The sequence below is a fragment of the Triturus cristatus genome, chromosome 10 (genome assembly GCF_964204655.1).
Source record: "Triturus cristatus chromosome 10, aTriCri1.1, whole genome shotgun sequence".
Lineage (NCBI taxonomy): Eukaryota > Metazoa > Chordata > Amphibia > Caudata > Salamandridae > Triturus > Triturus cristatus.
The window spans coordinates 671,125,198-671,150,636 of record NC_140593.1 but is presented as its reverse complement, the minus strand read 5'-3'; the positions used below and the strand labels follow the sequence as shown (position 1 = coordinate 671,150,636).

Here is a 25,439-nt window from a genome sequence, read left to right as displayed (position 1 = left end):
TTCCTGCTCCTCATGCATAGAAGCATCCGACTCCACACGAGCCGGAGTCGACGTCTTAGACGGAGCCGAAGACCTCGACGGAGACTGATTCGGAGTCTGCTTCCTCGAAGGAGAACCTTCCGGAGACCTTGAAGGCGAAGGAGAAGGAGACAAACCTTTGCTCCGACGTCGATGAGACGAAGCCGACCTCGACTTCGATTTCTTGGACTTCGAGGATCGACGTCTAGAATGTTTACTTTTTTTATGGTGTTTCTTCGACCTCGACGACCTCGAAGTCGATGACTCTCTCTTCGATCTCTCCTTCTTCCTCCCTCTCTTTTCCTCACCAATCTTCTTCATGAAGAGCTTGGTCTTCCTTTCCTTGAGGGCCTTGGGGTTCATGCTTTTACAGCATCCGCACTCCTCCATATCATGTTCCGAGGAAAGGCACCATAAACAATTCTGGTGAGGATCCGTAATCGACATCAGGCCTCCACACTCCCTACAGGGCTTAAAGCCCGACTTCCTAGTCGAAGACATAGTCGAATAAAAGAGAGATACACGACAAAACTACAAAGTAGAACTGGAGAAAAACCGTTGCGCGTCGAAGGCGCGGAAAATAGGGAACTGACGTCATCACGCCGACGTGGGCTTCTTATGGCTCCGGTGACGTCGATTGGAGTCGCGAGCGGAGCCGGTGTATTATGACGTCGCCCACGTCGACGTGGAATGCTGGGGAAGAAAAGTTCCGTGGAATGCTGGCGCAGGGGGTATTCACAAGGTGAGGAATCCACTGGCAGATGTATCCATCAGAAAGTATCATACTCCTCTAGGAGTTGTACTAGCTGAAGGAGGGTAGGGTTTGCACCCGGTTTTAACTTTCTGGAGGTACACAATTGTCTCATCTCCTGAAAAGTTAGGGTATCATATCTAGAGGGGGTCTTCTTCAGACCTGCCCCTCCTGAGAGAGCATCTACTTGATCTCCTCCCAGAGACATGATCTAGTGAGGGTGTGGTGTGTGCACCTACCTACACTAGTTGTTTCTACTAAACCTCTCTGGTAGTTGTAGTCAGTGTGTGTTACTCCCTTCAACCTACAACCACTAAGTCCAGTAGGACTTAAGTATTATAATCTATGTTATATGCACCTAAACAATATCTGTGTGATCTTTCAATTTAGTATCTCAAGATTACAATGGTATTACAACAGCAAGCTCAGATCCCAACCGCTGCTCACCAATGTGAGAAGTTGGCCTCATGTATGATGTCACTAGTTCTAGTGTACACCTTCTATCAGTCCAAACAACCCTTATGGTGATTGGTTGTAAAGTCAACCTTATAGACCAGCTATCCTAGTGGTAGCATGGACAAGAGCAGTCTTAGGCTAAACTCTGAATGGCATGTGAAGCCAGCTGTGATACCATATATAATCCCTTGAATACCAAATGAAAGGACACCACAACAGATATATATATATAAAATAAAGTGTATTTATTCTAGTCAAACCCTCAGCACTCTTTATGAGATTAGAGGTAAGTACAACACAGTCTTATTTAAGCATACATTAAGTCACACAGGTAAGTAATACAGTTAGGCCCTAGGGGCCACGCAAACCATATACTAAAGAAGTGGTATAAGGACCACTGTCACGGAAATAGGATAGGCCTAGGCCTAGGGAATCGCTGGGGCTACACTACACTAGCAACAGTTAGGAAGTGGGAGGCCCACGGGATTCAGGGGCAGAGTGGAAACACTCACGCGTAATGCGTAAAAGTCAATAGAATTACTAGCAGTTAGAAATTAACAGTTTAAGGACACTTCTGAAGCAGCTAGAGAGTTGAGACTCGGAAACTAGACCCTAGGATAGTCACTACCCTTGTGAGCACCGAAGTACCCAAGTTACCTAGCCCACGGGCTGCGGGTGCATAGGTGTGAACTTGCGTCGGGTTTCGTCGTGGACTTCTATGGATGCCTGAAGGAAAGTTGCTGACAGGCTGTCAGTGAAGAGTGTCCGGTGGATCCCAAGGCTAGGATCAAGAAGAGAGGATACCTGCAAGCAGAGGGGACAGAGTCAAGGTCACTAGCCAGTGACCACGTGGAACCAGGAAGGAACCAGGCGATGTCGTGAAGATTGCAGGTGAAAGGTGAAGCTTGTCGCTGCAGCCACGGGTACCAGGAGACGTCGAGGACGACCAGGACCAGGAGGCGAGCTGTCCCACGAAGGCTCTTGCTGTCGACGGCGTCGAAGTCGAACTAGGACTCACCAAGCCTTGGCAAGCGGAACCCACGAAGAACAGAGGACTTGCTTCTGGTGCAGACCAGGAAGGTCTGGGGTGCTTCTCTTTTGCAAGGAAGCAGGAGCCAGTCTGGAGGAGCCAAACCAGCAGTGAAGATTTCAAGGTGTGTCGTCACAAAGGCCGCTAGCCAACGGGCAAGCAACCGGACAGACGCGGCAAGCAGGAAAATGCAGAAGGGCCCCACGCAGGACTCGTGGAGTGTGGGGGGCTGATCTTCGGTGCAGATGGTGCTTGGGGTTGGGGCTTCTCAATCCCCGGTGCACAACTTCGAGGGTGCCTCAGAAGCTGCGCTGGAAGATACTCGCCACTTTTTCCAGGTAGCCGGTCCCACGTCTCTCGTCGCCTCCACGGATCTCAGCTCGGCTGTGGATGTGGATCAGGGTCGGAGAAGTCTGGAAGTCAAGGCTCTGGTCGGGCTCTGCAGTCGGTCCCTCGTAGAACTTCAGCAAAGCAAAGGGTAGTCTCTTGATGGTGCCTGTTTGCACAGGGTAGCCACTCCTTGGCCACAAGGGAGATTCTTCAGTCTTCTTCTTTCGTCGAATGTCGAAGGTCCAGAGTTTGTGTTCAAGTTGCAGGTTCAGGATAATCTAATCTCCTGGGGCCCAGCTACCACTCTTATACTAATCTGGGGGGCTGGGTTACCTGCTAGGTCACGCCTTATGGGTGTGACCTGGGAGGGGGGTGGTTACACCCCCTTCCCTTTGTCCAGTTTCGCCCCAGGACTGGGGCTGGAGTGCCCCAGCACCGGTTTGAACTGGACTATGCATGGGACACCTTGTGTGCCCCAGGCATGTCTCATTCCTTTCACCCCTCCCTGCCCCAATACACTACGGCCTGTCTGGGGTGGTGCTCGCACCTCCCAAGGCAGGAAACCTATTGTCCAAGCCTCCCTTGCCGGGATCACTCCCAGCAGCAGGAGGCCAGACTCGTGTCTGTGGCAGCAGCATCCATTTTGTGATGCTGGGGCTCTGGTTAACTTTAACCGGGTAAGTAGGTTACAACATGTCTTCTCCCTCTAGAAGGGAGGGATAATATCCTCATCCCCTGAAATGGGATGGGGGTATTATTCCAAAGTGTTAGACACCTTACACGACATGTTTTGATAAAGCCAAACCATAGTTACCATAACCGTTTAAGATTATAAGGCACTTTAAGAGTATATGGTAGGCTATATCATAGAACAGCTATAAGGATATGGTTCCGAAAGCTGCAGACAGGCTCAGCTCATGCTAGAGCACCATCTCACATGTTACCAAGCACTCTGCCTCCAGGATTGTTAAGGCCTGCCATAGGAGTGGCTGATAGGTACACATGTGTCTATATGTAAGTTAGGTATAGGAATACTACACCTAAGCAAGGAGTGATTACACGACCTTGCCCCAGCTGAGTGATCAGCCAGTTGTGTCATAATGGAAGGCCAGGCCAGGGGTGGCATAATACATGCTGCAGCCCCTGGTAGGCCTAGGGTACACCTATGCCCTGGGTACCTAAGGTACACTGTACAGGGGCCAATAAGGTGATCCTATCCAAATGGGTTATGCACCTAAAGTACATAGTATCAATTTAGAGAGAGAACAGCAGGGCTGTGGGTCTGATTAGCAGGCCCACAGCCACATCTAAGTCGAAAACCAGTAAAGCAAAAGCAAAAAGTGGGGGTGAACATAGAAAGCAGACCCTACTCTCCTACAGGACCTTCCTGTCTGAATACATTTTTCTTAGGCAGCTCGAGAGGAAGGTGAATAAACTATGTACTTCAAAAACACTCTCTGCATAAGATTAGGCGGTTAGGAGTTGGTAATATGTTTTCTCTTCAGCAAGTGACTCCGGTTTTCCTGACCCCGCCCCTTGTGACCCCTCCTCTTTCCAGTGCTACATCTTGACGACCCCCACCCCTATGTATGGGTTCCCCCAGAGTATTGTTTTTCTCCAATTCTAGCACTGACATCGCGGGACCCAAAACAAAAGACTGAAAGAATACTTTTGATAATATCAGAGACAGGGGTTAAAAAGACATTTTCAAGGGCTAAACCCCTCCGCGTTCTTTTAGTTACATCGTCGCCAACTGCTGTAGCCACCAGCTGGCAGTCTGCAGAAGTTACAACCAGAAGCCGACAATGATACGTTTGTGATCATGTACCCTTCTCGAATGTTCTATGAGAGGGATTATCTGATTATTATTTGGTATTGTATCGCCATCTTCTCCCCTCCTGTTCTCTGTCTCTCTTTTACAGACTCTCTCCTGAACCATGTCAGTGCTGTAAATGGGTCTGTGATATACATTTTGCTAACTGTTGATATGATGAAACACAAAGCATTGCCATATAAAAGCCCCACAAAGGCTGTTCACCTGCTTCTCACACTTCCAGCACCGAAAACAGTCCTTCGTTGTGGAGTCAACAACAAGCTTGATACGTTGTCTCCTATCAGAGTTGTGGATCTGAGGTGCTTTTTGTTGATTAGGATCCTGGGGTGTTTTCTTCCTGGGCTTGTATCAACACACTCAACACTTCCCACACGCATCAACAGCAAAACAATGATATTCTTTCAAAATCGAGTCTTTTACTCTGATGGAAATACTTGCCTATCTCTCCCTCGTCCGCCTCCCAGGTCATGAAACAATGGCGGCTTTCTGTGTCCCAGACGCAGACACGGCCTGTGTTGGTACCGCAGTACAGCAGAGAGTTTGTATTATACGTCAGTGAGGTCAGTTCTGCAGGGCTCACCTCATCAGGAATGGGAGACCTGTGGCTCTGCAATTGGAGCAGGATAGGAAATGAGGCAACAGTTTGACAGAGATGGGTAAGAACATAAAATAGAGAGGTATGCATGATTACAATAAAAGGATAAGGAGTTGGACTAAGGATAATACACAACAGTGACAAAGGGATGCAGAAACTGGCGCTGAATAAATGGTGGCAGATGATCACAAACTGAAAAAGTAGAACTACAAGTGAAAGAAAGAAGTAGATTGGTCAGAAAAGTGCAGGTAGGAGAGGCATCGGTGAAACAGCCCCGCAGGAGATGAGTGTGTGGTAGGCATTGGCTAACAATGGAGTAAAATGGGGAGAAGAAACCTCTGAGTCTTACTTTCAGTTTGACTTCCACGTCCCTCTTTTCCATCACCCAGAATGTCACAGCTCCAGTTCCTACGCCAGCAAACTGGTCAGCAGACATGGGGTTAAAAGCAACTTCCTGGATTGGCTCAAGAAATTTATTGGATACCAGAAGCTCAAAATTCTTGGTGTCCCACAAAGCCAGCGTCCGATCTCTGTAATCTCCTAATGAAGTCATGAACATGGGACAATTCATTACAAACATATATAATTCATTCTCAACATAGACAAAAAACAGTAGCAACAGACAGGAATTCAGGTTGAAACTTCAAAAAATTTGTATCACTGCATAATTCAGGATCAATGCAACGCAGTACAAAGATATCCAAAATGACCTCACACCTATAAGGTATAGCAGCACCACCATACACTAAGCGGTATTCCTCCCATAGTGGATTAAAATGATAGCCTATCTACATACTACAAAGAACAAGTATCGATCTGCCTGAGACCCACAAAAAAACCTATTGATGAACCCTTACAAACTTCCACTCAAGGGCAGAAAACCCTGTTCATTCAGTTAGTGCTATCATTCTCAGTAAGTAAGTATCAATTGTATAACTTCAACATATACTATGAAATGTCTCACCCAGAAGTTTACAAGTCTGCATAGCACTGATGTTACAAACTAAGGGACAAATGCCTAAACGTAAGGAATTGCGATTCCTTAACAGCGATTTTTAAGGAATCGCCATTAACCCCTTCTGTGCCACGCCCTTTCCCCCTCCTGTGCCGGGCGTTACATTAGTGGGCGGGTTTCATGACGAGATAGTCTCGTCATGGGCACAGCGCGACCGTGCTCCATGACGAGACTATCTCGTCATGGGCACAGAAGAGGTTAAGGACTCCCAATTCCCTATGCATTTAGGAATTGCTAAATAAATTGTAATTCCTACACATTCCCTATTAGTGAATCGCAAATTGCGATTTACTAATAGGGAATGCCTTCCCATACATTCCAATGGGCCTAGATGACCATAGGAATGAACGTGAACCCTCTCGCAATTTGAAGGGTGCTATGGGACCAAAAGGCCACCCCCATGGCATGAGTGCATATGTGGCACACACACAAGCCCTAAGGGCATGTGTGTGCTCCACATGCCACTTAGAAAAATGCAATTTTAAGCATTTTTCTAAGGAATTGCAAATTACCATTGACTTGAAGTTGATGGTAATTTGCGATTCTTTAATGCAAAGTCACATTCTTAGAATGCTTTTTGCATTGCATTTAGAGAATTGCAAATTTGCGAATGAAGTTAGGGAATCGCAAATAGGTAATCACAAAAAATGCGCTTACCTATTCTGCGAATGGCTTAGGGCTTTATTGCATCCCAAAAGGCTAATGAGCTTGATGCATGTACCCCTAAGTCCTCTGAAGACGTACAAAGGCAATATGTTTATTGGTATAGAAAACACTATAAACATCTGCAAATTAGATTCGTAACTAGGTAAAACTCAAAGGGATACCTGTAGAGAGAGTGGGCTGTAGCTGTGAGGAACCTACACCTTCACCTCCCTGGTTACTCAGAGCTTTACGAAGCACAGACATCAGGGTTCAAGTTTTCTAGGGTAATCGGGCCCGTTCTTCAATTCCAAAGCTGCCTGGAATACACTTGGGAGAGCTTATTGTTCAGGTGAAACTCCATTGGACCTACCAATAAAGGTTTTGGTAGAAAGAAGCATTGGCCACAACCGAGGCCATACAGGATACACTTAAAGATACACTTCAGGATACACGAAGAACACTTTTGCACATTTTACAGTTTTTTGGGACAAACTGAGTCTTTATTTCCACGTGTCCTATTTCACCCCAAATCCTTTTTTTAATGTCATTGGTACACGTTTATAAAAATATGTCCTATTTATTGTACCTAGTTTCTTTTAATCATTACCTTTTGTAAATTTTTAACTGCCTAATTTTTTTTATTACCCCACAGGATTTCTCATTGCTCCATGATTGTTGTAATTGTCTCATGGCTGTATATACGACTCCAGGTCTCTTTTACACCATGTTCTTCATGACATATGCCCTTTACTTTTGCTGCTTGTCCAATTTTAGTCTCAAAGCCCTTTCTTATTGACCATAGGGCCCTGATTTAGTTTTTGATGAGAGTCCTGCAGATCAGCAGAAATGTGTCCTCCACTCCCTTGGCAGAGGGCCACCTGCTGTAAAGGAAGACGCACCAGTTATGGATCCCTCACCTTAGAATAGATACACCAGCAATGCCAACCCCGGTGGTGGGTCTGCGAACCAAGTTCACACCAGAAAGTCCTGGAGAACTTAACGGCCGAAGACGCTGTCTCTCCGGACTTGGCTGTCCAGGCAGTAGTGTTTGGTAAATGAGTGCATTGAAGCCCACGTAGCTGCCTGGCAGATGTCATGAAGGGGGACCCCCCTACAAAGCAGTAGTGGCTGCCGTGGTGGAATTGGCGCACAACCCCACAGAAGGTTCCTTTTTCGCTAAGAAATAGCAGATTTCGATGTGAAGAACGACCCATCGGGAGATAGTTCGTTTTTGCACGGTCCGACCTTTCATGGCACCCACATAACCAACAAAGAGCTGGCCATCCACAAGGAATTGTTTTGTGCGATACAGATAGAACGAAAGCGCACATTTTGGATCCAGACGGTGGAGCCTCTCTTCCTCTTGAGAAGGATGTGGAGGTGGAAGGAAGGTGGGCAAAGGGATGGGCTGTCCCATATGGAAAGAGGTAACCACATTGGGAAGGAAAGAAGGCCTAGTGCGGAGGACAACTTTGTCCGGATGAAAAGCCAGGAAAGGACGCTTAGAAGAAAGGGCTTGTAGCTTACTCACCCTGCGAGCAGAGGTGATGGCAACCAGAAAGGCAGTTTTAAGGGTCAGGAGCCTGAGAGGACAGTTATGTAGTGGCTCGAAAGGAGCACACATAAGATAAGTGAGAACCAGGTTCAAGTCTCCCTGGGGCATCACAAATGGAGTTGGAGGAAACAAGTGAGTAATGCCCTTAATGAAGCGATTTACAATAAGGGACTTGAAAAGAGAAGGCTGGTCAGGCAGCCGAAGGAAGGCCGAAATGGCTGAAAGATAGCCTTTGAGAGAGCCAGGAGCAGAGCCCTGCTGGGCCAAAGAAAGAATGAAGAGGAGAACCTCTGAAAGGGGGGCAGAAAGGGGACCCACAGCTTTTGCTGCGCATCATGCCACAAACTTGTTCCATCTATAGGTGTATACCATTTTGGTGGAGGGATGACCGGCTGCCAAGATAACATTACAGACTTCAGAAAGAAGGTCAAAAGCTGTCAACTGTCGCCGCTCAATCTCCACGTAAGGAGGTGGAGGCTGGACAGCTTTGGGTGAAGGACCATCCCCTGCTGCTGCGACAGAAGAGGTAGTCTGATCTGAAGATCGATGGTCATGTGTAATAGCTCAGGATACCAGACTCTTCGTGCCCAATCTGGGGCCACAAGAATGACTTGGGCCCGGTCGCGTTTAATCTTCTCCAGCCCTCTGGGCAGAAGTGGTATAGGCGGAAAGGCGTGTAGAAGACCGCAACTCCACTCAAGACAAAAAGCGCTGCCTAGCGAGTGCCGCCTTGGAAATCCCAACGTGCAGAACTGCTGACATTGCACGTTCTCTTCGGTGGCAAATTGATCTAACCAAGGCTCTCCCCACTGCTGAAAGAGACCTTGCACCACCTCCGAGTGAAGACGCCATTTGTGATCCATCATGCACCTGCGGCTGAGCTCATCCGTGCTGGAGTTCAGATAACCTGCCAGGTGCTGAACCACCAGAGATATGCCCTGATGTTCCAGTCATGTCCAAAGGCTCTTGCCATAAGGTGCACGACCCCACTCCGCCCGTTTGTTGCAGTACCACATGGCGGTGGTGTTGTCAGTGAACACCTGCATTACTGTTACCCTGACAGAGGGGAAGGAATGCCTTCAGTGCAAAACGAATCGCCCAAAGCTACAGAAGGTTGACAAGGAGTCCGGACTCTGATCTCCACCTCTCCCATGTGGCCGCCCCACCTCAGCAGTGTGCATCTGTCACCACTGTGAACTGTGGTTGGGGAAGGGAGAGGGATCTGCCGTTGACCCAATCCTGGTTGGTTAGCCACCACTGCAATGGACGTGTAGTGCCCTCCGAGACCTGGATGCAATCGGAAAGATTCCCCTGATGCTGTGCCCACTGGAACTTCAGGTGCCACTGCAGAGCCCGCATATGCCACCTGGCATAGTCCACCAGCAGGATGCAGTAGGCTATGACGCCCAGTAGCTTCAGGGTCATTCTGACCGGAACCCTGGACAGAGGCTAAAAGATCAGAATCATAGCCCGAATATCCCGGACTCGCAGGTCGGGAGGATAAGCCCGAAACTGCGTTGTGTCCAGAACCACTCCGCTGAAAAGGAGCTTCTGAGAGGGAATCGGGTATGACTTCAGCACATTGATGGTGAACCCCAGCGAATGCAGGAGGTCAGCTGTAGTCTGGAGGTGGGAGATGACAGCCTGGGGCGAGCCCGCCTTCAACAGCAAGTCATCGAGAAAGGGGAAGGCTGGAACCCCTGATCTGGACAGATGAGCTGTGACCACTGCTATCCCTTTAGTGAACATCTGAGAGGCGCTGGTAAGGCCAAAGGGGAGTACGGTAAACTGAAAGTGCTCGTGGCCTACTGTGAACCGTAGGTAACGCCGGTAAGCCGGCAGGACGGGGATATGAGAGTAAGCGTCCTGCAAGTCCAACGTTACCATCCCGTCTCCAGGGTTGAGGGCAGACAGGACCTGAGCCAGCGTCAACATTTTGAACTTCTCCTTCCGGAGGAAGCAGTTGATGTCCCTGAGATCCAAGATAGGACGCAGGCCGTTGTCCTTCTTGGGCACCAGAAAGTAGTGGGAATAGCAACCACAACCTACTTCTGGGACAGGAACTCCCACAATGGCACCCTTGGCCAGGAGTGCTGAAACTTCCTGTTGGAGAATGGCCAGATGATCCTCCGAAATGCGATGGTACTGAGGTGGCATGGATGGAGGGGTAGTCTCGAAATGGAGGGAGCAGCCCCTTCAAACTATTTGCAAAACCCACCTGTCCGACGTGATGGTGCGCCAGTGGGGGAGGTGATGGAGAATTCTGCCGCCCACTGGTGATTGGTGGCCATGAAAGGTCAGGCTAGGAGGGTTTGGAGGCTGCTGCAGAGGGGGCTGTGGTGGACTGGCCTGCCCGCTGGCCCCCAGAACCAGGGGGTTGGTTCCCACGTCCCCGGCCGCGCAGGGGCTGAACAGCTTGTGCTGGCTTTGAGCTCTGGGTGGGATGTGATGGGGCATCCCTTCCGTAGCTACGAAAGGGGCGAAAAGCACACTGCGCAGGGCGGGTGGTGGAGAGGCCCAAGGACCTGGCCGTAGCCCGAGAGTCCTTAAAGCTCTCTAGCTCGCTGTCTGCTTTGTCACCAAATAGGCGACAGCCATCAAAGGGCATGTCCATAAGGGTGGATTGGACATCCCCGGAAAAACCAGTCGACCTCAACCAGGCGTAGCGACGAAGAGCTACTGACGTGGAAATTGTCCTACCTAGTGAGTCTGCGGTATCCAGCCCACAACGGATGGTAAACTTTGCTGCGTCTCTTCCTTCGGCAACTGCTCGAAAGAGTACGGCCCAGGCCTCCTCCAGGCACTGAGGCAGCACTTGCTCAACCGTATCCCACACAAAGTGGGTGTAACGGCCCAACAGACATTTAGTGTTTACTGGAGCTGGAGGAAGAAAACATCTTCTTCCCAAGATGGTCCAGCTTTGTGGATTCCCTATCAGGTGGAGCGGTAGGGAATGTGCCCTTGGAGGTGGAGGCTTGGGCCATCAAGCTCTCGGGGTTGGGGTGTTGGGAGAGGAAAGTGGGGTGGGCCAGGTGGTGGCGTCGGGCAATCATCCTATCCACAGGAGCCCCTGTGTTGGGCCTGGACCAGGTGCCCAAAAGGTTGTCTGTAAGGGCTTCATTAATTGGCAGCAGGGGTCCAAAGAGCTCGCCACCGGTTGAAGCACCTCTGTCAGGAGGTTAGTCCTGACTGCCACCGTAGGTAGGTCGAGGTGGAGAGCCTCGGCCGCCCTACGCAACACCACAGCGTAAGAGGCTCCCTCCTCCGTAGCCACGGTAGGAGGAGACACCATGCCAAGATCTGGGGAGGTATCCAGACCACTGGCTTCCCCCAGTTCCTCTCTCCAGTCCGGTTCATAACCAACCTGGTAAGTCAAAGGGTCTTCAGACCCCTCCCTGTCCTCTCACCTTCCTCTGGATGCCAATCTAGTCTCAAAGAGCCAGGGTAGAACAGGGGCACAAAAGTACCCATCGGCGCCGTGTCTACGTCGGCTGGGGACACAGCCGATGCCGACAACGGATGTGGTGACGGCGGAGTCGGGGCCGGTGGAGGTGGTACAAGGTAGACCGGCAACAATCCGGATCCAGGCCTGGATCCAAGGGGACCCTGCGGTGCCGAGGCCGAAAAACCGGTGTTGAAGGCCCAGGGCCCCCAGCCGAGTCTGCAGGGCCTGAAGGCGTGCCAGTGGAGTCGGGCTGCCCAAATATGGCGTGCATCGCTTCGTAAAGTTGACGAAACTGGGAAGGGGTCGCTCCGGGTCCCGGAAAGAGGGGGGAAAGCTGGAATCGACCCTTCAGGCTCCGCATATTGAGCCGCGGGAGGGGCACCACAGTCATCCCTCATCGCGTTGGCCGACGGATGGGGAGAAGTCGAAGAGAGACGATGCTTCTTTGACTTGTTCTTGTGCTTCGACTTACCTGACCCGAGTGCTAAGACTGGAAGAAGAATGATGGTGGAGCTGAGACCGGTCCCTCGACCTCCTACGCGACCGGGACCTCGAGCGGCGCGGAGCCAACTTGCGGGACTCGAGAAGCTTTTGAGACCACTCCTGCAAAGACTTCGGATTCATGGTCCGGCAGTCGGGGCACGACTTGGGGTCTTGTATGCACCCCAGGCAGAAGAGGCACACGCGGTGCGGATCCATCACCGACATCAGGCGGTGACAGGAACCGCAAGCCTTGAAGCCGGGCATCCTTTGTGCACCAGGAGTCGATGGACTCAAAAACGATGTCAACAAAAGTTGAGAAAAAGTCAGTCAGAAAGTGACTGGAGGTACCGCGCTCTCCGGATCTGCGCTAGCTGGCGCGGAAAAATAAAGAACTGACGTCAGCGAGCGAGGGCGTCTATGTAGCTACCGTGACGTAATCCCAGTGACCATGACGCCGAACGTGGAGTCGACCGATGTCACCTTCTGACGCGCAGGGGTACTGCTGGCGAACAACTTTCCAGATCCAGTCTGACGCCTTGGGGTAATTCTAAGGTAAGGAATCCACAACTAACTGTTTCTTTCAGATATACTTGTTGCCAACGCTCTGGGAACACCACTACGCCCAACCGTTCCCCAAAGGAAACAGCAGAATTTAAGTGGCAGTCACCAAAAGAGCAGGAAGGAACAAGAAAACCCTAAGGTAAGAACCAGACTCCCCCCCCCCCCCCCAACAGAAACGGACCGAAAATAAAGGAGGGAATCTATGAACCCTACACCCTACAATAGACATAAATCAAACAAGGGGCACTGTTCCAGGGTCGGTGTATGCAAGGAGTCAACACGCAGTCTTCATAAATGGGAGGACATAGGAGAAAAAAGAGGGAGGGAAACAGGGGAGGAAGAGGGGTGCCAGGTCAAGGGGTGGGGAGAGACACAAATTGTCTCGTGTTGCACTCACACATCCCAAGGGATGTCATCGGGCAGTGCTCCTCGTCGGGCCGGCGGTGCAATGCCCTACAGGTCCCCCGAAGGGTCTCTTTGACGGAGATCTTTTTAGAGAGCTGCCGATGGGTGCATGTGGGTGTGTGGGTAACAGATTAGGTGTGAGGGACAGTGCGTGCGTGCAGTGCGAATTAAAAATGCCTCAGGGTTGCCAAAAAAGAGGTTTTAATGAAGAGGTACCCTTGGCAGAATAAAAAAACCCGTAGGTTAGAGGTTACCAGCATGTGCCCGGGTAACTATGCTAAGGTCGACATGTTTTACGCCTGAAACGGTCTGAAAGATCCTTGGCGTTTCTTCAGGACCAAATGTGTGAGTGAAGCGTAGTGAGTGCACGGACGTGTGTGTTATGAGTGGGGTTACATTAGCTCACTCGAAACTTAATAGGGGTGTGAGAGGTAGCCTACAAACTAATAGTCAGTGGCTGTTATCGATCCTAAGTAGATCTGTGCCCCTAAATAATGACCTGTGGAGACAAGAGGAAAAGAAGGGAGATAAAACACACAGGGGTCAGGACAGTTCGCTCTTAGCCCTGTGGTATGTTGGCCCAGAGAACAATGGTCCAGGGAATGTGAAGCATTAAAAGCAGAAGTGAGAGACATTATGTATCAGTGCTTTTAAAAGCAGTATGATCACCCAAGGGTAAACTGTGTCATCAACCATGGCGGGGCGCAGTGGGAGGGGGAGTTCAAAGCCACTGGCCCTAGCACAGGAATAGTGCCCGGGCTCAGGAGGTGAACACCCCTAGCAACACGTGTCACCCCGGTCGAGGTCGTGGCAGCAGTTTAAAGAACCTTTCGTGAAGCGCGAGTAGAGACACGCCTGATGGTGTGCAGCGCCTCAAGGCCACACTCGGCCTGGTCCCAATTTCATGGTGTGGTAGAGAGGTTTAGCGCATATTTGGTCAGGTCTCTAAACATAATTATACGACAAGGGAGAGAGTTACTGAGCAAAAAGCCACTCGGATGATGATCAGCTTACCTAAATACGGAGATACAGTTTCTCCATGAGCTAGTGGCGTGGGATGCCCGCACCTTCTTGGGCTGTGATTGCTATAAAAGATGCCAGATAGGGGAGGAGAGAGGAGACAGCGGGAAACGTGCATAGCGCCGTCTCATTATTGTCGTAGCATCATCGTACAGAGGTATACTACAAAGTGAATGGAGGCAGCACAATTGCATTGGTTACTCACGGTTTTACTCGGGTGTCGGTGTAGATAGCCTACCCTGTCCGGACGCCAGCTCGTAGGTGGAGGGCGAGATAGCTGTGCCGTTTCTTTTAGCTCCGCTGCGGTGACAGGGGAGCTGCCTACTTCCGGTTAGATCCCGTGATGCCCAGTCAGCTGGTGGTTAGACTGCGCATGTGCATGTCCTGTGACACTGATGTGAGGTAGCGCTCGTGCGCGCCGTGGAGATCTGTTTGAATTATGTTAATAAAGTCCTGAGGGCGCTATGCTACTGCAAGCAATGAAGAGTAGCGCGTGTGTTTAACATAATATTATGTTGTGTGGGCATGTGAGCCAAGTTATGAAGGGGGGTTGGCAGAGGAGGTGAGATTACCTCATAATGTGTAGCGTAAGCATATATACGCCCCGGGGCGGCAGTCGGGAACTAAGCCCTCAGGTGGGGGAAGTGTGGGATATAATGAATATCGGAGTACACACAGATCCTTAGTGCAACGCCCATCCCACCAATAGTAGGGAGAGCTGGGGTCACAGTATAGGAGTGGGATACTGGGTGACTGAGTTCACATTGAGGTTGAAGAGCTCATCCAAGGGGACACTGCTCAGGAGATGGTTATTCTGTGCCTGGTGTTAATCTGTTAAGTGAATTATAACTCCGTCCAGGCGATATCATCGTTGAGGCCCTGGGTATTGGTGTGGAGGCGGTGGACCCACCGTTGTTCACGTCTGAATAGGGAGTTACTGTTCCAACCTGGATTGGCCTCTAGGATAGTCCACTGGATGGCCTCACACGGGTGGCCTTTTTCCAAAAGATGATTAGTAAGTTTGGTGGCTGAGCGTGCTCGTCGCACTGTGCTTTTATGCTCGCTGATCCAAGTTTTGACTGCTCTGGTGGTCATGCCGATGTAATACAAGGTACAGGGGCATTTGATGAGATACACACAATTCGTAGTGTTGCAGTTTGTGTGTTTGCGTTGTTCCCATCGGAAGTTCCCTAGTTGACTTAGTGTGCTGTGTGGAGGAGCATGCACCGCAGTTCCCGCAGGGGTAGTGTCCTGTGACGGCCGGGATGTTCCACAGAGTGGTTTCCCTGGTTACTTGAGGTGTAAGAGGGCGTGTGTGTACCAGTTGATCACGAAGGTTGGTGGTTCTCTTGAAGGCAAACCGGGGCGGTTCGATGGCCAATGTGTTGCTGTTGAGAATCCTCCAGTTCCAGTTGATAATCTTCTTGATTTGATTGGAGAGAGGGGTAAAGGTTGTTACGCAGGTTATGAGATCATTGGTTTTGGGTGTCCTTGTCTCCAGAAGGCCTTCTCTTGTATTGTTCCTGGCCCGTTTCCTGGCTTTTCTGATAACCTCACCTGGGTAATGTCTCTCCATGAGGTTGTTGGCCAGATGATTGGCTTGGGATTCAAATTCATGAATCCTGCTGCAGTTGTGTCTAATCCTCAAGAATTGGCTGTAAGGTAGGTAGATTCTCTCTCAGTGCTCTAGGATGGAAACTTTTAAAGCTAAGGAGGCTATTGAAATCTGTGTCTTTCTTATAGGTGGTGGTGTGCAACAATCCATTCTCGATGCTGATCATAAGGTCCAGGAAGGGGATCTCCTTCGTACTCGCTGTCATGGTGAAGCGTAGGTGAGGGTCCTGGTTATTAATCCACTCGTGGAAAGTCTTCGCTAGGGTCCTAGGACCCCTCCAAAGGATCAGAATGTCATCGATGTAACGTTACCACGTGACAAGATTCTCATTGAAGGGGTTTGTGTCGGTGAAGATGTGGGTAGCCTCAAAATGAGCCATGTACAGACCTGCCAGACTCGGAGTGAAGGTACTACCCATACTGGTACCTTGGACCTGATGGTATGTAGAGGTCTTGTACCTGAAAAAATTATTGGTTAGGGCCATCGAGCTGAGGGCTGTAATGAACTCCGCCGGTGTGTTGGTGGGGAGTTCAGATTCTCTCAGAAGGTTGTTAGAGACCTCAATGGTGGCATCCTGAGGGATGTTGGTATATAGCGCCTCAACATCGAGTGTGATCAATAGGTTGATGTCCTCTGTATTCTCTTCGTTGATCAATTGGATGAGGTTGAGAACATCACAGGTGTCTTTGAGGTATGCTGGTGTTTATTGGACCAGAGGGCGTAGAAAGAAATCACTGAATTGGCTGAGGGGTTCCAAAAGTGAATTGATGCCAGATACTATGGGGCGGCCTGGACAGGGTGTTACGCCCTTATGAATCTTGGGCAGAAGGTAGAAGTAGGGCATCCTAGGTGTGCTGTTCACAAGGAATGCCGCTTCTTTGGCTGTAATCCAACCTTCAGTGGACGCCTCATTCACCATGATGCGGAGCTGTCCAAGTAGGCGTGCGGTTGGGTCTGTGTCCAGGATCTTGTAATATTCTGTGTTGCTTAGTTGTCGTGTGCATTCCTGCTCATAGTCCTTGCTATCGAGAATCACTGTGGCCCCTTCTTTATCTGCGGGTTTGATAATGATAGTGGGATCGGTTTTTAGGGAATTGACAGCATCTTGAAGTTTGTTGGGCATGTTGTTATAAGTGGTGGGGGGTTTGAGGAGATTGGCCTCCTTCAGCACTGCCTTTTCAAAGGTAAGGACCTCATTGAACAAGTTACTTACCTTCGGTAACGATGTATCTGTAAGAAACATTAGTTAGTTAGATTCCTCACCTTAGAATATCCCCAGGCGTCAGACTGGATCCGGAAGATTTTTCGTCAGCAATACCCCTTGCGCGTCGCTAGGCGTCGTCTGCGGCTCCGCGTCCGTCATCGGCGTCGTGCGCCGGAATGACGTCGTCGGAGTACTTCGACGCTGCCCTCGCGCGCTGACGTCAGTTCTTGTACATAGCTTTCCGGACCAGGAACGCAGAGCCATGCAAGAGACCGATACTGGTGCCAAAAAATCTAGGGCCCTGAAAGGGATAGCCTTAACCCTAGATGTCAGTTCGCAGAACGGGGAGGATGGGTGGGTCGGTGAGGAATCTAACTAACTAATGTTTCTTACAGATACATCGTTACCGAAGGTAAGTAACTTGTTCATCTGAAAGAAACACGTTAGTTAGATTCCTCACCTTAGAATAGATACCCAAGCAATACCAACCCCGGTGGAGGGTCTGCGAACCAAGATCACACCAGAAAGTCCTGGAGGACAGAACGGCCAAAGAAGCCATCCCTCCGGACTTGGCTGTCTAGGCAATAATGCCTGGCAAACGCGTGTAGCGAAGCCCACGTCGCCGCCTGACAGATGTCCTGCAAAGGGACTCCCCATCCCAAAGCAGTAGTAGCCGCCGTGGCCCGAGTAGAATGGGCTCGCAGCCCAAACAGGAGGGTCCTTTTTTGCCAAGGAATAACAGATTTTTATACACAAAACGACCCACCGGGAGATGGTCCGTTTGTGCACAGCTTTTCCCTTCTTTGCACTCACGTAGCCAACGAAAAGCTGGTCGTCCACTCGGAACTGTTTTGTGCGGTCCAAATAAAAGGAGAGCGCACGTTTTGGGTCCAGACGGTGGAGCCGCTCTTCCTCTTTGGGAGGATGCGGAGGCGGAAAGAAGGTGGGCAAGGTGACAGATTGCCCAAGATGAAAGGGGGTCACCACTTTCGGTAGAAAGGAAGGACGAGGCCGAAGGACAACCTTGTCTGGATGAACAGATAGAAAAGGAGGCTTGGACGATAGAGCCTGGAGCTCACTCACCCGTCTAGCCGAGGTGATGGCTACCAGGAAAGCAGTCTTAAGAGTTAGAAGACGAAGAGGACAATTGTGAAGAGGCTCAAAGGGAGCGCACATCAGAAATGTTAAGACAAGATTCAAGTCCCACTGAGGCATTACGAAAGAGACAGGAGGGAACGTGTGAGTAATGCCTTTGAGAAAACGTGTAACCACAGGGGACTTGAAAAGAGAAGGCTGATCAGGAAGCCGCAAGAAGGCGGAGATGGCAGCAAGATAACCTTTCAGGGTGCCCAGGGCAGAGCCCTGCTGGGCCAGAGAAAGAAGGAAGAGGAGAACCTCAGAAAGAGGGGCGGAAAGGGGATCCACAGCCTTTGCTGTGCACCATGCCACAAATTTGTTCCACCGGCAGGCGTATACCGACTTTGTGGAGGGACGCCTGGCTGCCAGAATGATATCACAGACTTCAGGAGGCAAGTCAAATGGCATCAACTGCCGCCGCTCAATCTCCACGCATGGAGGTGGAGGCTGGACAGGTTTGGGTGGAGGACCGTCCCCTGCTGCTGCGACAGAAGATCCTCCCGAAGGGGCAGACGTATCGGGGGATCGGTCAACAGACTGAGTAGCTCGGGATACCAGTATCTTCGTGCCCAATCCGGAGCCACCAAGATGACATGGGCCCGGTCGTGCCTGATCTTCTTCAGCACTCTGGGCAGAAGTGGTATAGGCGGAAAGGTGTACAACAGACTGCAACTCCACTCGCGACGAAAAGCGTCGCCAAGCGAGTGCCGCCTTGGAAATTCCAACGCGCAGAACTGCTGACATTGCGCGTTCTCGTCGGTGGCGAATAGATCTAACCAAGGCTCTCCCCACTGCTGAAAGAGACCTTGCGCCACCTCGGAGTTCAGACGCCATTCGTGATCCATCATGCACCGGCGGCTGAGTTCGTCTGCTCTGGCGTTCAGAGAGCCCGCCAGATGTTGAACCACCAGGGTGATGCCCTGGTGTTCCAGCCATGTCCAGAGGCGCAGAGCCTCCTCACAAAGGGTCCACGACCCCACCCTGCCCTGTTTGTTGCAATACCACATGGCGGTGGTGTTGTCCGTGAACACCTGCACGACACTTCCCCGGACAGAGGGAAGGAAGGCTTTCAGTGCAAGTCGGATCGCTCTCAGCTCCAACAAGTTGATGTGGAGGCGAGACTCCGCCGGAGACCAGAGGCCTCTGATCTCCGCCTCTCCCATATGGCCACCCCATCCCAGGAGGGACGCATCCGTCACTACGACATGCTCCGGTAGGGGTAGGGAGAGGCTCTTGCCCGTGACCCAATCGCAGTCCGTGAGCCACCACTGCAACTGCTGTGCAGTGCCCTCCGAGATCAAGACATGGTCGGACAGGTTGCCGTGATGCTGGGCCCACTGAAACTTCAGGTCCCACTGCAGAGCCCGCATGCACCGCCTGGCCTGATGCACTAGTAGGATGCAGGAGGCCATCAGCCCCAGAAGCCGCAACAGTAGCCTGACCGAAACCCAGGATAGAGGGCGAAGGATGGGAATCAGGGCCTGTATATCCCGGACCCACTGTGCCGGTGGATGAACCCGGAACTGCGCCGAATCGAGAACCGCTCCGATGAAGAGGAGCTCCTGAGAGGGGCTCAGGTGTGACTTCGGCACGTTGATGGAAAACCCTAGCAAATGCAGGAGATCCGCCGTAGTCTGGAGGTGGGAGACGACTGTCTGGGGCGAGCCCGCCTTCAACAACCAGTCGTCGAGATAGGGGAAGACTGGAACCCCTGATCTGCGCAGATGAGCTGCGACCACCGCCATCACTTTCGTGAACACCCGAGGGGCACTGGTAAGGCCGAAGGGGAGCACGGTGAACTGAAAGTGCTCCTGACCCACCGTGAACCGCAGGTAACGCCGGTGGGCTGGCAGGACGGGGATATGGAAATATGCGTCCTGCAAGTCCAACGCTACCATCCAGTCTCCAGGGTCTAGGGCAGCTAGAACCTGAGCCAAAGTCAACATTTTGAACCGTTCCTTCCGGAGGAAGGCATTGACGTTCCTGAGGTCCAAGATAGGGCGTAGGCCTCCTTTGCCCTTCGTGGGAACCAGAAAGTAGTGGGAATAACAACCATGACCTACTTCTGGGCTCGGAACGCGCTCGACGGCCTCCTTGGCCAAGAGGGCCGAAACTTCCTCTTGTAGAAGATTCAAATGATCCTCCGAGAAACGGTGGTGCTGCGGTGGCATGGCTGGAGGGGTCGTCTCGAAGGGGAGGGAGTAACCCCTTCGGACGATTTGCAGCACCCACCTGTCCGAAGTAATGGTACGCCAGTGGAGCAGGTGATGGCGATCCCGGCCTCCCACTGGCGTGGAATGGGCCTGAAAGCTCGGACTAGGAAGGCTTTGAGGCGGATGCTGCCGGGGTGGATGTGGACTGACCGCGTCGTCCTCCAGTACCGCCTCGGCGGAAACCACGTCCGCGTGCAGGCTGGTTCTGCGGCCGGTGGCTAGGAGGACGTGAGGAGGTGCCCCTTCCTTGGCCACGAAAGGAGCGAAAAGCGGAAGTTTGTGGCCGCGGGGCCGAGAGGCCCAAGGACGTGGCCGTAGCCCGGGAGTCCTTGAAGCGAGCCAGCGCACTGTCCGCTTTCTCACCAAAAAGGCGAGCGCCATCAAAAGGCATGTCCATGAGTGTGCTCTGGACATCCCCTGAAAAGGACGTGGACCGCAGACAGGCGTGACGTCGAAGCGCCACCGTGGTAGAAATCGCCCTACCCAGCGAGTCCGTAGTGTCGAGTCCACATCGGATTGCATGGCGCGCTGCATCTCTCCCATCGGCCAGAGCCGAGGAAAGCCGCGCCCGGGCCTCCTCCGGGCACAGTGGCAGCACGTCCTCCACTGTATCCCACAGAGAGTGGGAATAACGGTCCAAGAGACAGGCGGTGTTCAAAGACCGCAGGCCCAAACTGAGCGAGGAGAACAGCTTCTTACCGAACTGTTCCAGTCTCTTGGAATCCTGGTCCGGAGGAGCGGACGGGAAGGAGGATTGGGAGGTAGAGGCCTGGATAACCAGACTCTCGGGGTGGGGTGTTGGGACAGAAAACTGGGGTCGCCCGGAGCAGGGCGGTGGCGCCTGGCAACGTTCCTATCCACAGGAGGGACTGTGGAGGGCTTGGACCAGGTGCCCTGCAGAACGTCAGTGAGGGCCTCATTGAATTGCAGCAGAGGCTCAGTGGAGCATGCGGCAGACTGAAGCACCTCAGTGAGGATGTTAGTCCTCACAGCCACGGCAGGCAGCTCAAGCCCAAGGGCTGCGGCCGCCTTGCGCAGCACCACAGAAAAAGCTGCACCCTCCTCCGAAGCCACAGTCGGAGGAGAGATGAATCCAGTGTCCGGTGAGGTATCCAATCCACTGGCCTCCCCCAGTTCATCTGCCCAGTCCTGAGAAAGTTGCCCCTGAAGGGCCATAGGGTCCTCAGACCCCTCCCATTCGCCCCTGTCATCCGATTCCTGGTAAACAGGAGGAATGATCGGAGCCGGTCGATAGACAATATGTGTCTCTAGCGGCGTCGGATGCGGCGTCGGGCGGCGCCGCATCGGCGTCGGGACCGGACAGGGGCTGAACCGGAGATCGACGTCGACCGGAGTCGGCGTCGGGGGTGGTACCGGCGTCGGCGCCGGTGGAGGAGGTGTAACGAGGTCGACCGGCGTCGACGGGGGCCCAGGCTCGGGCCCCTCGGGGACCTGCGGCGTCGGGGCCGGAGCCTCCAACGGCGCCGGGGCCGGAGCCGCCGGCACGCAAGGTCGCCCAGTCGAGTCCGCGGGGCCCGAAGGAGCGCCAGCGGGCGTCGACGGCGGGGCCAGGCTCCTCATGGCCGAGAGGAAGGCACTGACCTCCGCCGGCGTCGCGTCAGTCCCAGGGACCGGCGGGTATGGGGACTTGCGCGGCGCCTGCGGCTCCCGCGGAGCAGCGGGGGTGGAACCACCTGGACCCTCGGCCGAGTCGCGCGACCGGCGAGGGGAGTCCGAAGAGCGGTGTCGCCTCTTGGACTTCTTGGAGCGCTTCGACTTACCCGAAGACTTCGAGCCAGACGAGCGACGATGTCGAGTGCGGCTCCGCGACCGATCCTTGGACCTCCTCCTGGACCGGGATCCAGAGGGGCGCGGAGCCGAGTGGCGAAGCTCGAGAAGCTTACGGGACCGCTCCCACCTAGCTTTCGAGGTCAGGGCCCTACAATCGGAACACGACTCCGCGTCGTGGTCGAGCCCCAAACAGTACAGGCACCGGCGGGGATGATCGGTCACCGACATTAGTCGGTGACAGTCGTCGCAGACCTTGAAACCAGGCATCCTACCGGCACCAGGGTCGACAAAGTGACCAAATAGAGTCAAAATATTTAGTCAAAAAATGACTAAAGGGGTAGCTCTCCCGGATCGGCGCTTACTGGCGTGGAAAAAAGAAGAACGGACGTCAGCGTGCGAGGGCGGCGTCCAAGTACTCCGACGACGTCATTCCGGCGCACGACGCCAACGACGGACGCGGAGCCGCAGACGACGCCTAGCGACGCGCAAGGGGTATTGCTACAAAAATCTTCCGGATCCAGTCTGACGCCTGGGGATATTCTAAGGTGAGGAATCTAACTAACTAATGTGTTTCTTTCAGATTATTTATGTATAACTATCTCATCGATCTATATCAATAGCTCATTTTCTCTAGCTCTATTTTGTCTGCTGCCTTGCCAGTTCTAGTTGTAATGGGATGTGGGATACACAATTGGTGAGGATATTTCCATTTGTATGATAAGAAGATCGTGATTGCTGATGCTTATATCTGGCTCTCTTTAGGTCCTGATGCTTTTATCTTTTTGAAATATCCAGTAAACTGTAATTAATACAAAAATAAAAAGAGCCAAATGATACTAACCTACAGTCACTAAGAGTCTGTCATCTCGAGAGAAAGCCATGACTTGAACTTCGGTCTTGTGATGATAAAGAATCTTTCGGCAGGACCCATCCGGTACGTTCCAAAGACGGATCATGCAGCGCGAGGCACCGCTGCCCAGTCCTGAGGCTGATGCTAAAACCTGACCAAGAAAGAAAACACAGTGACTGCAGAATGCATGAATACTTTGCATGGCCTGATTTCCTAACCTTAAGCTATTGTCACGCCTCCTGTTATTATCTGAAAACAACAATATAAACGTCAAAGCACCAATAAATGATGAGTGGGGTTCAAATACAAACATGCAGAATTAGAGGAGATAACCCAAAGAATATGACACAATATCATTTTTTTGTAATCTCAGTTTCGCCATTAGGGGTTTTGTCTAAGAATTCTTAACCAATTGAATATATTCATCCAGACGCGAGATGTCAAGACACATTTTAAATCATTACTTTTTTATTTTAAAAATACTTTTGCAAAGGATAGCTGCAAGATTGTCTGGCTTCCTTTTATTAAAACACCCACTTATAATTTTTAAACCATATAAGAAAACAAGTTACTTACCTGTAACTACAGTTATCCAGTATTGGTATCTTTCATAGATTTACATGCCTGAATCATTCCCAGTCACCGAGATGGGAGTCCCATGGTAAAATACAAAAGTAGTGCCATAAGTAATAAACAGGACAAAAGAGGCCAAAGGTTATATCTTAGTAGCTTATCTATGTCCTTATAGGAAAAGGACCAAACGTCAGCTCCAACCAATCAGCTACCAGCAGAACATTCCCAACAGAAGCAGTTCTCCTCAGATTTTCCAGCACAAGTGGGAAGTAAATATTCCCAAACTCCCTGAGAACTGATTCCACGGGGACGAGAGTAGGTGCATGTGAATCTATGAAAGATACCAATACTGGATAACTGCAGTTAGAGGTAAGTAACTTGTTTTCTTATCCAGTATTGGGGTATCTTTCATAGATTCACATGCCTGAATCAGAATAGCAAGCAGTACTCCAATTGTACTGTAGTTCGCGGATGGTGGGAGACATGTATTCTACAACTACCAATGGATATCCATAACCTTGAAATATTGCAATGACAAAGCATAAAAGAAATCATCATATAAAAGAGATAACAGATATCAGCATGATAAACGAATACATGGAGAAACATAGGAGGAGGAACACTGTAAGCAATATAACAGTAAAGAAAATTAATAATAGACAAGCCTTAAAAAAATGTAAAGAATCTGACCTTAGTGAAAGAGATGGTGTAACACAGCTTGTCCAACAGCTGCATCCTCTGTTTGTGCAGATTGGAGGCAGTAGTGTCTTGTGAATGTGTGGACATTCTTCCATGTCGCAGCACGGCATATTTTGTCCAGTGTAACCCCAGCAAACAAAGCTGTAGATGCAGTAAAAGTTCTGGTGGAGTGTGCTTTATCCTTCACCGTGAGAGGTTTATTGGCTTTTTCGTGGCAGAATTGAATGGCAGAAGCGACCAATCTGGCTATTGTGGCTTTTGTTACTGTGGTTCCCTGTTTTCCTTGACCGTAGGCCACTAACAGTTGATCCGTCTTTCTGATATCTTTTGTCTTTTGAAGATAAAATTTCAAACACCTTTTTACATCTAATTAATGTATTTTACATCTAATTAATGTAATGCCCTTTCAGCTGGACTGGATGGATTTGGAAAGAATGTTTGTAGCATTACAGGTTCATTCAAGTGAAATTGCGTGGGAACCTTTGGAATGAACTTAGGACACGTAGTCCTGTGTAAAGCGTAAGAAGGGTTCCTTGAGCGTAAAAGCCTGAATCTCACTGACCCTTCTTGCGGAAGTAAGAGCCAGCAAGACGGCTACTTTCCATGTGAGGAATTTGAGTTTGCTTTATGTACTGGTTCAAATGGTCGTCTCATTAGCTGTGCTAAAACCACATTGAGTTCCCACTCTGGAGGAGGTGCATGTACAGGAGGAAAAGTGCGAAAAAGTCCTCTAATGAATTGTTTTATGAGAGAAGATGAACATAAAGAAGGAAAGTGCAGAGATTTCCTGTACCTGGAAAGAGCAGCCAGGTGAACCTTGACTGACGAAAAAGTGAGGCCAGACTTAGCCAGTGAGAGTAAGTAAGGTAGAATCTGTTCAGCAGGGGCTTGAATTGGATGAACTTTATTGGTTTCACACCAACAATAGAATCTTTTCCATTTTAAACGATATGTTTTGACAGTGCTTTCAGCACGGGATTTAGACAGTATATCTCGACAGTCCTGTGAAATATTGAGGTCTTTGAACTCTAGGAATTCAGGAGCCATGCGTGCAAGTGCAGGGACTGTGGATCCGGATGGACTACCTGACCTTTGTTCTGTGATAACATGTTCATTTTTGGATGAAGGTGAATGGGTCTGTCCTGTGACAACAGAAGAAGCTCCTGGAACCAATATTGTCTGGGCCAACGGGATGCAATCAGAATTAGGCGGCA

At 50.9% G+C, this 25,439-nt stretch overlaps 1 protein-coding gene across 2 annotated transcripts in view; it reads right to left on the bottom strand.

Annotated features, from left to right (window-relative positions):
* WDR90 (WD repeat domain 90) overlaps positions 1-25,439 on the bottom strand; it is a 1,426,420-nt gene that overhangs the window by 517,545 nt on the left and 883,436 nt on the right. For both annotated transcript variants that reach the window (XM_085628141.1, XM_085628142.1), the window contains exons 32-34: positions 22,945-23,104; positions 5,364-5,554; positions 4,858-5,026 (exon numbers count right to left, since the gene is read on the bottom strand). In XM_085628141.1, coding sequence (XP_085484267.1) covers positions 4,858-5,026; positions 5,364-5,554; positions 22,945-23,104 — 520 coding nt within the window. The remainder of the gene's footprint in view (positions 1-4,857; positions 5,027-5,363; positions 5,555-22,944; positions 23,105-25,439) is intronic.